This window comes from Schistocerca serialis, chromosome 4, assembly GCF_023864345.2.
Source record: "Schistocerca serialis cubense isolate TAMUIC-IGC-003099 chromosome 4, iqSchSeri2.2, whole genome shotgun sequence".
NCBI lineage: Eukaryota > Metazoa > Arthropoda > Insecta > Orthoptera > Acrididae > Schistocerca > Schistocerca serialis.
In genome coordinates this window covers 634,087,544-634,099,772 of record NC_064641.1, presented here as the reverse complement: position 1 = coordinate 634,099,772, position 12,229 = coordinate 634,087,544, and the positions used below count along the sequence as shown (strand labels likewise).

At 38.7% G+C, this 12,229-nt stretch overlaps 1 protein-coding gene across 4 annotated transcripts in view; it reads right to left on the bottom strand.

Moving 5' to 3' along the window:
- The window catches only part of LOC126475471 (85/88 kDa calcium-independent phospholipase A2-like), a 182,481-nt gene that overhangs the window by 117,689 nt on the left and 52,563 nt on the right, over nt 1–12,229 (bottom strand). For all 4 annotated transcript variants that reach the window (XR_007586734.1, XR_007586736.1, XR_007586735.1 and 1 more), the window contains exons 6-7: nt 10,921–11,210; nt 1,648–2,063 (exon numbers count right to left, since the gene is read on the bottom strand). Coding sequence is in view for 1 of the 4 variants with exons in the window: in XM_050103358.1 (XP_049959315.1) it covers nt 1,648–2,063; nt 10,921–11,210 (706 nt within the window). In the remaining 3 variants the exon portion in view is untranslated. The remainder of the gene's footprint in view (nt 1–1,647; nt 2,064–10,920; nt 11,211–12,229) is intronic.

The window sequence follows — 12,229 nt, the reverse complement described above, 5'->3', positions numbered from 1 at the left end:
ACACCTCAGATAAAAATTATGTCTACACCATGTTCTGTTACTGAATTTGACCACCCACTGTAAAGGACTGTAAAGGTTTAAGTTAAGATGGATAATCTTATATCACAAATTCCATGAAAAGACTTCCATTCAGCAGCTACTACATAAAATGATTCTTCTCCTCCTACATCCTTTCATGGTAACCTTACCCTCAGTTGGCCACAAAATATTATTAACTAGTGGTCTGCTCTGGCTTCACATAGGTACCACGAAACATTTATTGCTGAACAAGTTTTCTGGTGCAGGGGTAACAAATTATATGCACAAACAGTCCTCCAGAAGTCAAATTGTCCTCATACATCAGTCTATCTTAGAGAGAACCACATCAAAATCCATGCAGTAGCTCCTGAGGTTATCCTTCACACACAGGCATAAAAATGTGATAGGGGAATTTAATTCATCATAGTTCTGCCATCTAATACTGATACGGAGCACCCTCTGCCACACAACATCAGTACCAAGAACCCTCTGCCACACATCAGTACTGAGAACCCTTCGCCACGCAACATCAGTACAGAGCATATGAAGCACCCTTTGCCATATGTCATCAGTCTGGAGCACTCTTTGCCATGCAACATCAGTACAGAGTACCCTTTACCACATAACATCAGTAAGATTCACCCAGCACCCTGTAACAATGGAAGAAACATCCTCCGCTACACAACACTGCTATGATGTACCCTCTGCCATACAAAATTGGTAGAAGCACCATTTGCCATGCAACATTGGTACAAAGCATCCTTTGCCATGTAACACTGGTACAAAGCACCCTCTGCCACATAATTTTGGTATGGAGCAACCTCTGCCAAACAACATTGGTAAGGAGCAGCACCTTTTGGCACACATTGGTACAAAGCACTTTCTGCCATCCAACATTGGTACAACAGATGACTCCAAGGGCTTTTGCCTTTCACTATTAGATGGCAACTGCATAGTTTCTGTGTCAGCAGAGGACTTTAATTCATCACAGTTAAGTCAATTTGCATGATATATTTATAAATTATATACACAAACCTTCCTCATGAATTAGTCTACCTATTACTGCATCAAAATCTCTGCAGTAGTTTTTGAGATTAGCCCAAACATATAGGCAGAATCTCAGCAGGAGATATCAATTTATACGTATTTATATGTACATATTTTAAGAGGCGATGTCCAATCACAAGACAGTGCAGCTGTGAAGTAGCTACCTACTTTGTGCATAACAAAAATTGTGGGTTGTGCAATGCTAATCTTCCACAGCAACAAGTTTCTTACAGTGTGACAATTATTGAACTATATGAAATAAAATCGTCATAACTTATAAACGGTTTTGCTCGAGGACACTCAAACTGCGTGGGGAGGGGGGGAGGGGAAGGACAATGACTCAGCCATCTTCAGTCAAATGAGAACTATGTAATTTGAGATTGGCACATCATCAAAAAAGAATAGTGTATTACTTGGTCTAACAATAACAAAAACCCAATCCCCAATGCAAAGGCTTTAAAGCCAAGACTTGGGCAACTAAAAAATAAAACAATAGTTTGCATGAAATTGTTACTAGTAGCTAATTAAACTTACAAAGGAACTTTATCAAAATTAACATATTTAAAATGATTGAAAACTTACCACAAGATAGTGCCAGTGCAAGAATTCCTCCTGTAGATGTGCCACCAATCCAGTCAAAACAGTAGAGTATTGGTTTTTTCAATTCTTTTTCAAGTTCTAAAAGTACAGCAGTGAGTATCATGCCACGAATACCACCACCATCCACGCACAGCAGACGATAACCCTTCTTTGGAGTTCCTGACAGTGCAGCTGCATCCAGCAACCTGTCCAGTTCAACACGAGTCTGAGATGAACACGGAAGAGGAGGAGGAATACCATCAAAACGGTGATCAGTCGATGTTGCTGAGCATCCCCGATGGCAACCTTTCATATCACGTGAACATCGCTCTGCTCCTACAGCATGCAGCAACCACAGTATACGGTCACCAGTTGTTCCTCTGGCTACACAATGTCTTGGTGTTTCTTGATGATTATTCCTGTACAGAATTACATCACAATGAATCAAACTTTTAATAAAATCCTGATAGCCAATCTTAACAAAGTCATAAATATTTTTACACAAGATGCTGTCTGCCACTGTGAATAATTCAAAAACACAGAGCTTTTAGAATGTAAGATGCACTATGCCTCACATTTTTTATGACATTTCCTCCACTTGTTTTCAAGTTGCAATTGAATTTTTTAAAGAACAAAAGATTCAGTTATGATTCTCAGTTCATGTCTCAGAAGGATGTTAAATCATTCTTCCAGTTTGAATGATAATGCTAATGCAGTTAAGATACCTCACTCACAAGCCACCCAACATCACCTAAAAATCTTGACAGCCAGCCATAAGTTACACAGGTAAAAAATTAAATACTTTTATGATCATCTCATGGAGAGATGTTAGTAACCCTTTTGAGCTTAATGGTACTTATTTTTTCATCATACCACATGCCAACCCATCCATGACAGTAAAGTACGAAAATGTTTTCACTCAACTACGTCAAATGGCATATACATGCAGTCAAACTTTCTGATTTCAAACACACAAAAAAAATCTATTCCACCTATGCTTCCTAAAGATACAAACCTAGAGCAGCTGTGTATTGCTTTGATTTCAGTCCTACTGTGTATAACTGTTACAGTTTGTTTCATCTGTGGAAAACAGAAAATGAAGGGAGTGAAACAATACAATTCGTATTAAGACACTTTAGGCTCTGAAAAAAAAAGCACGTAGTTTGTTTGCATTTAATTATCCAGAATACTTCCACTATGATGGCGTTATACATTTGACAAGGGAAAAAGAGCATGTGACATTGGACATAAATCTTGTATTTTCTCTGACATTGTCCCAGGCAGCTAGAATGATGTCCCTAAGATCATTGCAGGTTCTTGGTATGAGGGCAGGTCAGTTTACTCACACTGTTTGTTTTTTTTTAATTGGGTTGAGATTTGGTGTTGGCAGAGGCCAACCCAGAAATGGATTCCCTTTCTGTTCTCCAAACTATCCATGCACGACTGCTGAGATCCAATCCCACACTGCCACAGACATGCATATATTGCAAGATGTCTAGCAGTTATAATTTGTGTTTAAATGGATTTTCTATAGCTTGTATGTATACTATTACTGCACCACCGCTCATCAAGTAACATTTGAGTCCTTCATAAGGTTTTTTTTTTTTTTTTTTTTTTTTTTTTTTGCGCCCTAGTCTTTTTAAATTGGAGATAAACTACACCCAGTGACTCAAAAAATGCTGGAGTATATTTCAGCTGCACTTGTATAAAACTGATCTTGCCGTGATGTGTTTACCACTTCATTAACTCGTGTGCCAGCATCCAATTCCTGAATGCCAACTGCTTAATCCATGTTTCCCAGTAGGCATAGCCTTCTACCCATTATTGTATAATGTGCTTGGGAACATTAAACTATGCCTAGGCCTCTAATGGTGGTAAACTCCCTCTTCTCCACAAAGGGAACGAGGCAATAATGGAAAGGTTGTTGATAATGTGGTAGGGTTATGATTCCAGTAACTGGACTCAAAGCAAGGAGGTATCGGAACTTGAAATTCTGTTATCATAAACTACAACAGAACAAATTAAGCACTTACAGATACATATCTAACAGTGGTTGACTGTATAAAGAATGCCAATACATGCACGGCAAAGTCTGATGTGCCGCACTAGTTTACGAGAAAACCCCTCCAGTGGATGAGGTGATCCCAAAAGGGAGATAAGCATTTTTAATCTTTCTATATCCTATCATGTAGCTGTAGTATGCTGTCATGATCTAAATGTTCAGCTTTACAGCAAGGAGCTCTGTAGCCAAGTGTGCAGGCAAGTGCGTAGCATTTGATTTATTAACAGTACGTAGTTATTAAGTCCCATGTAATACATTATTTAGACTTGCCATTCTGGAATGAAGGCATATTTTTATCGTCCCTACCATAAGCACTGCAAATATGTTACTTGAGAACAATTTAACACAACATAACATTCTGCTGCAATTTGTAGCCATTATTAAATCTGATCTTTTAATAGCTGATCCTTTCACAAACATCACAGCTGAAAGTATAATTTCTTGAAATAAGAATATATTATGTCTCACTTTCCTACACATGGAGACAATACCTAAGGAAAGCATTTTTCTCATACTAATGACAAAAGTTATTTCGACTCTAACAGTCTGCTATTTCTGCACTCCATATACTGCATTTACTCAATCATAAGATGAAGGCTTTTCCCCAATTCGTCATTCAAAACATTATTTGCAGATTAAACTATTGCTGTTGAGGTCAACATTTTTACGTTGTTTATTAGACCAATGTAGAGGTCATCTTACATTTGCAGATGAAGCTCTGGCTACTGAGGTTTTGTACAAACTTATTTTGAAGAGAGCCATAAGGGTAGGGCTGAGCAAACAAGGCTTTCATGTGAATAGGCTCGAGGTTTCCAGATAAGCTGAAGTGCTCAGTGCAGTATCGACCTTGCTTGAACAATAACATGACATTTGGCTTACGGCACTAGTGCGAGGGATACTTGAGAAACTATGAGCTATCCACTGCAACAATCTAACGCTCTGCTTAAAAATTAACAAGTCTGTGAAACACAGGAGGAAATCACATTGCATTCTAACAGCAAACAAATCTTTGTTGTATTTTTAACAAGTTACCAATAAAAGTTCTCCTACATGTACAGAGACCATATAGGCCCTACACAGATTTCGACAGCTTTTTAAGTAAACTTCTTTCAAAAACCATTACTTGATTCTGAATCACAGTCAATATTCTATTTGGTAATGAGAAACTGCAATGGTTTACCAAGTGGGTTGCAAATGAGAAATTTGATCACTGTTCATGTATTAGAATACTGGGGAAAATGTCACTAGCTTCTAATCAGTTTTAGAACAAGATAGCACCTTGAATGAAATGAGAAAGAAAGTCAATCCAGAATGAAATGTCTAAAAAATGAAATAAATCACATTAAACTGACTGCAGTTGTTATTGCAGGAATAATTTATAGCAGAAAGGTCCATTGTGGAGGCAGTAGCAATAGATGTCACTACATCGCGAGAAGACCAAAAGTTCGAGAAATGGACTGAATCACGTTATTGTTACATATGACCTATGCGATACAAGATATTGTCACCTGTGTTTCATTATTGCTCAAGGACAGCACTATGGAAGTGTTGGAGGGAACACTACAATGAGCAAGGAGAGTGGAGTGGTGAGCAGACAGCAAATTTCATCATGTTGCAAACCATGGAAATCTATACTGCTTACTTTGGTTTTTTATGAAATCTACCACATTTAAACTGCAGTTTGCCTGAATCCATTTGCTCTCTAAATCGGACCAACTTAAAAATTGGACAAATACTCAATAACAGAATACATTTCTGTGGGAAATGCTATAAGTCTAGACTGGGGCCAGTGGCGTACTTAAGTATTCCGTGTAGCATTGTTGTCAATGCTCACTGTGAATTATGATGGGGATGACAGGGAGCAAGGTTATTCTACAGGTTATTTTTCTGCTGCTGTTACTATACAGCCAATGAGAGAGTGACAGGAAGATGATATGGTCAGAAGCAAGAGACACTTTAACATTGTCATGTCAGTATAGATGCGAAGTCCACTACATGGTCAGAAAAAAATAGCTGTGTTCTCAGGTCAAACCATAATGACATCATCAGAAATAGCAACATATTCTAAATAAATAGCCAAATATTTGCGACAGTGAAGATGTAAGTTTCAAGGCTGTCCTGTTATGATGATGACAATGATGAATAAAAATAGTGATGTCACAGATGACAGGCTAAGCGAACAAAAAAATACAGAGAACATAAAAATTAGTGTAAACAATTCCTTTTTGTTTATTTTATTTCTCCTTATATTATCAAAATATCGACAGTGAGTAAATGGTGTAAGTTTAGAATAGGTGTATTATTAACTTGTAAGGCAGACACCTCATGTAAATAACAGCCTGTAATTCTGGTTAGACAGAATAAGTTAAAAAATAAATCTTTCTCAAGGAGCTTCTTAAGAAAAGGGGCGGGTGGCTCATCTTATATTCAGGGTAATCTTATACTCGGGGAAATACGGTGAATAATTATTGTTACTGTACTGTTGTTGTTGTTGTTGTTGTTGTTTCATAGTAGCATGAAAAACACGATTAAGAGTTACCAGGTCATAAGTAATCAAACAATGGAAACTCCAGGTATGAATATCAACAATGTAGGAAAAGGCAGACTGCTGATTACTGTAAAGAAGACAGGTCAAGTTGCAGACAGGCACAATTTAAAGATACTCACAAAGAGCTTTCAGCAACAGCCTTCTTCAGAAAAACACACACACACACACACACACACACACAAGGCAAGCACATCTCTCTCTCTCTCTCTCTCTCTCTCTCTCTCTCTCTCTCTCTCACACACACACACACACACACACACACGACGACCGACTCCAGCATCTAGGGCTGGACTTAACCTATCACATGGGATGCAAGCAGCAGTCTGGAGGGGGTGGGGAAGGGATAGTAGTGTACATGTGGGGAGAGAGATGAACACTGTCCGGTGGACTGTGCAGGGACTAGACTGTCAGGGGGTTGTTGGGCAGGGAGGTGGGGAAAAAAGGAGCAAAAAAGGAGAGGAGCGGGGAAAGACAGGCAGATGCATTTGCAGAGGGCTGCAAATAAACAGGGTGGGAGATAAGAATGGGGAGGAGATGACAGGACAGAGGGCGTGGAAACTGTTGGGTGAAGGGTGGAGACAGTATATTACTGTATGTTGAGGCCAAGATACTTACAGCAGCGGAGAATTTGTTGCAAGGATAACTCCCACCTGCACAGTAACACGACTGGAATACGAAGTGCTAGCTGTGTGGATTGAGAAGGTTTAGCACCTGGATCTTCCACAGGGATATGATTCCTGTGGGAAAGGATTGGGACTGAGAGTGGCATGGGGATGGACAAAGATATTGTGGAGGTTGGGTGGGTGGCAGTCCATCACTTCATCATTTTAGGAGGGATGGGAAGGATTTCGCATGGGATGTCCCTCATTTCAGGGCATGATGACAGGCAATCAAAGCCCTGGCAAAGGATGTGGTATTATGTGATGAAGGGAACACTCCTTTGTAACTGGGTGTTTGTGGACTAGGTTTGGGACATGGTGCCTGTCTGTGAAAGCATTGGTGAGACCCTCAGCATACCGAGCAAGGGAGTTTTTGTCACCGCAGATATGTCATCCCCGGGTGGCCACGTTATACGGGATGGATTTTTTGGTGTGAAAGGGATGATAGCTGTCAAAATTCAGGTACTGTTGGTGGTTGGTGGATTTAATGTGGACAGAGCCATCAGAGAGGAGGAAGTCAACATCAAGGAAGGTGGCACATGGAGTTGAGGAGGACCATGAGAAGTGGATGCAAGAGATGTTGAGGTTGTGACGGAACAAAGACTGGGAGTCTCGGTGGTGAGTCCAGAACGTGAATGTATAATCAACTAACCTGAACCAGACTACCGGTTTCGTGTTTTGGGAGGCTAGGAATGTCTCCTCTAGATGGCCCATATAAAGGTTGGCATAGGAGAGTGCCATCTGTCTGCCCATGACTGTGCTGTGTATTTGTTTTTGTTTATGTATCTTCCCTTCAAATGAGAAGTAGCTGTGGGTAAAAACTCTGCCAGAAGTGATCCCATCAAAGAAGTTTAACACAAACTCTAATCCCTGCTTAAAGCCTTAGGCCCTTCCCAGAACATCCCCCCTGAATCCATTTCCCTCCTTATCCACATGACACACCACACACCCACCTTCTACATGCTCCCCAAGAGCCATAACCCAACCCATTGTGGCTGGTTATTGTGCCCCCATTGTAAGAATTTCAGCCCTCATTGATCAACACCTCCCACCAATTCCCCCATAAACTCGAATCCCATGTCCAAGACACTAACCACTTCCTTCACTGATTCTCCACCATCCCAACCCCTTTGCCTTCTGAATCCCTATGCACCAACATCCCTCATGCCCATGGTCTTACCACTCTTGAACACTTCCTTTCCCAATTCCCTTCAGACTCTAAACCCACTACCTCAATCCTAGGAACTTTATGCTAACCCACAACTACTTCTCCTTTAAAGGGAAGATATATAAACAAATCACAGCACAGCCATGGGCACCTGCAAGGCACCATCCTATGCCAATCTTTTTATCAAATCAGAAGCACAAATATACAAAATTCATGTCTTCATAATATAAAAGCAGAATATCTTTTTTAATCTCTGAAAATTCAATGTACCATGATTACAGGGAAAAGGGGAAATGAAATGTCATAGGCACTAAATATTAAAATAAGTAAATCAATAGTATTGAAAGCATTTAACCAAACCAATGAAAAATGGGAAAGGGCAGAATGAAAACAGACAGCAGCACATATGCTACTTTAAAGTCCTAGGTCGAATACAAACCATACCTGAGAAATAAAGATGCATTACTTCTGATTTCTGCAGTTTCATATTTCATTGCTACATTTGTACAAGGATGGTGGCAATCTGTATCCAGCAATGTTGAAAAGGTTCATGTTTGTTTAATATCAAATCAGCAATGAGCTGGAGTTGGACAGTGCACTTCTTCCATAAATTTAGTAGTGCTTGAGTATAACAGGTATGGTCTCAAGTTGAAACAGTGGAAACTGATTTTAGACTCCTCTACCTCTACAGCAGAGAAATAAAGGAAGGAGTAAAGTTTCACAAATCTCTCAAGCCATAACTGCACATGTCCCTTATTCTCCAACTACCCCCACAAACCAGCCACAAGGAGCATGATAGATGAGTGACCAACCTAGATAGCGATAAATGAATAAAAAGTCTTGCTTCTAATACAAGAGATTCATTGGTGAGGATTTAAAAATGGTATGCCTTGGGCAGTGATACTCGAAGTACGCTCCATAGAGCTCTGAAGCTTCACACAGCCTCTGCGAGGGCTATGCAAAAATAGTTTCAACCTACAGAACAAAGCACATCAAGTCTTGCCACACTCTGGGAAAAACAACTCTTATAAATATCATATCAATGACCATGATACAAAAGATATTTTCTCTCAGTGCAAAAAGCCAAAAATGAGGTGACAAGCAGCATAAAAAATTTACAATAACGCTATCATCAAAAACTACAAACAAAAGAATTTAGCTTGTATGAGTATGTTATGTGGTAACTCAATACTCATACAAGCACCAGCAACCATTCTGAACACCTTGAAGTACCTCAAAGAACTTCATTGCTTTGATGTCTATGCTTCATCACCCGGGGCTATATGAACTCGTGCAGCACACAGTAAAATTCCTGCTCACGGTTGTGACTGCAACGCACAGTCCTATTCAGTGAGGTGAATCCATGCACTACTCTCAGACTGCAGTATACTCAATTCATGTTTATTATTTTCATTAAATGACTATGTATTTTTATTTTCATTAAATGCCTATAATCACAGAATGAACATAAAACCACATTCTATTTATTTTACGGATCCACAAAATATTTATATTTCAAAAGGGTTCTGTTGCCAAGAAAAGTTTGAAAGCTGCTGGGCTACAGTATTCAATGACATGTTCTGGTAGTTAAAATGAAAATGGGAGAGGATGTAGCGTCAGTATTTGCCCTAGGTATTTTGACTTCAAGGCTGAAGTTCCCTTTGAAGAAAAAAACAAGGCTTTTGTTCTGCACACAAAATAAAATAGTTTGTGTATTATCACCAGGTACATACATAACCTTAAGTAAAATATCATTCATCTCAATGACTTCATGAATCAAAAGTATGTTGATATATATTTCACACTGCTTGGAAAGAAATTACTTTCCAGATGTTATGAAATTGATTTCAAGATGTTATGAAATACTCCCTGGACAAAATAATATACATTCATGGCAATAACTATTTAATAAATCACACTGCACATTAAGGGAAGTGAAACTGCGAAACTTAAAATGAAAGATAGTTTGCTTGTTAGAGGATAAATACGGAGAACAGAATAAAGAGAGAGTCACAGGTAATAAAGAGGAAAAGTGCCAAATTTTGCAACATATGGACATAAATGTTATAAATTATCACTTTGACGTAAAGCAAAAAGGATAGATTGTGACTCACCATATAGTGGAGACAGTGAGTGGCATATAAGCACAACAAAACACACACACACACACACACACACACACACACACACACACACACGCACGCACGCACGCACGCACAACCACTGTCTCTGGCTAGTGGTTTTGTATGTGAATAGCAATCTAATCTTTGCACAATATTGTCATTATTCCATCTCGGAGTTTTCATTGTTTGAAAAGAGAGAACGAAGTATTCAATACTGACTCTCATAAAAAATGCCTCCAGTGAATTGACAGCTCTTGCACTGAAATGTGGACATCAACACCTGTCTTCTTACAACAGTTTGAAAAACCTATAGTATATGTTACATAAATTCACTAATAATTATACTGATACCTGTACAGTGCCACCTTCCCTTGAAAGTAATTAATTAATGGGTTTTAAGTGCCTCAACTGCAAAAAATTCATTAGAACTATTACATAGCACTGCAAGCGGAATAAATGCCTACTTCTACATACACGGACAATAAAAGTAATGTTAACTCTAATGATAACTTACTAATTTACAATACTGCTGAAATAAAATGATGTAAACCAACTGAGCCACTACAAAATGATGACCATTTTTGGAGCATAAATTACATTAAGTACACTGTCTATCTGTTTTATAGATGGGTATCACATCCATTCTTTTTAAAGTTGGCATCTATTCCAGAAATAACTTATATAAATACTCTTAAGCAAATGTTTGACATACATACTTGGCATTAAGAGGTGCATCAAAAGCAAGAAGAGCCTGGACAATGGGCAGAGAGTCAGCACGCACAGCAAGGTGCAGAGCAGTATCACCATTATTGTCACATATTGCAACATTAACACCTCTAGCAAGGAGAGCCACTACACATTCCAGACGCTGGCGCTTAACGGCCACCTGAAGTGCAGTTCGACCCTCAAAGTCAGGAGCATTGATGTGGCAGCCCATATCAACCAGAGCATCAATAACCTCACGAGAGTTTGACCAATGGAGAGGTGTCCCACCATATTTCATCTCCTGTTGAAAGTAATTTTGAAAACATACTCCGAGTAAAAAAATGAGTGTGTCAGCTATATATGAAAGATGCTATACACATGTATACAGATCACACAGCCACAACTCACGACCACCACAAATTTAACATAAATCTATTATTACAGATCATGTCACTCTCCTGCAAAAACTGCATTTTGTGCCCATCCTCCATACAGTCTGCCACTTTTTAAGCAACTGTACATAATTAATTTCTCTCCTAGACTTAATATGTTTATTACAATCCAAGCACCTGAGCTATTTATCATTCTGTAACAAGCCCACTATGCTACTGACAGGCACACAAAGAATGAAAGCAGGATTAGTCTAAAAGCTAGCAAAGTTTTCATTCTTTTTGCATACCTGTAAATGACTCAATGTTTCTCCTCATTTATTCCTACATTATTCACATTCTGCCAGAATTTGCTACCATATTTATACCCACCTAGGTATTATGGTTTCTGTGTAATAACCAGCACATGATCAATGTTGTTCCACAGGTGAATCAAGATCTTTGTCAAATGTTTGTATGACAGACAAAAAAATTTTAATTTAAATACCAGTTCTGAAGACTGGAAAAAGAGGAAATGGAAAGCTGCAAAAAATATTAAACATAATGTTGCCAGCTATGAACCAGCAACAAATAAGGTTACACGTATGACACAATCCTTGAATTTCAGCTCTCAATGAATTATTGAGGCACTGAACCTTTCATTTTCAAAATCTGAGAACAAATACTTTTGAGTGTAGCCATTAGTAAAATGCTCACTCATTTTGTGAATAGGTTTTTTTTTACTTATTATTTCTATGCTTTTCCTTCCCATACTAAATAAGCTTCTGGAATGTCTGCTATTTCTGACTGTTTAGTTGATCAATAAATGGTACATATTATCGTTTCTGTGATTGCTTATTTCGTGAGTTAGTTATTATCCAGAACCTGCTAATCAGATACGAATAATCGTGCATCACTTCTTCTTAGTGAACTTCTTTTCTTTTACACTGAT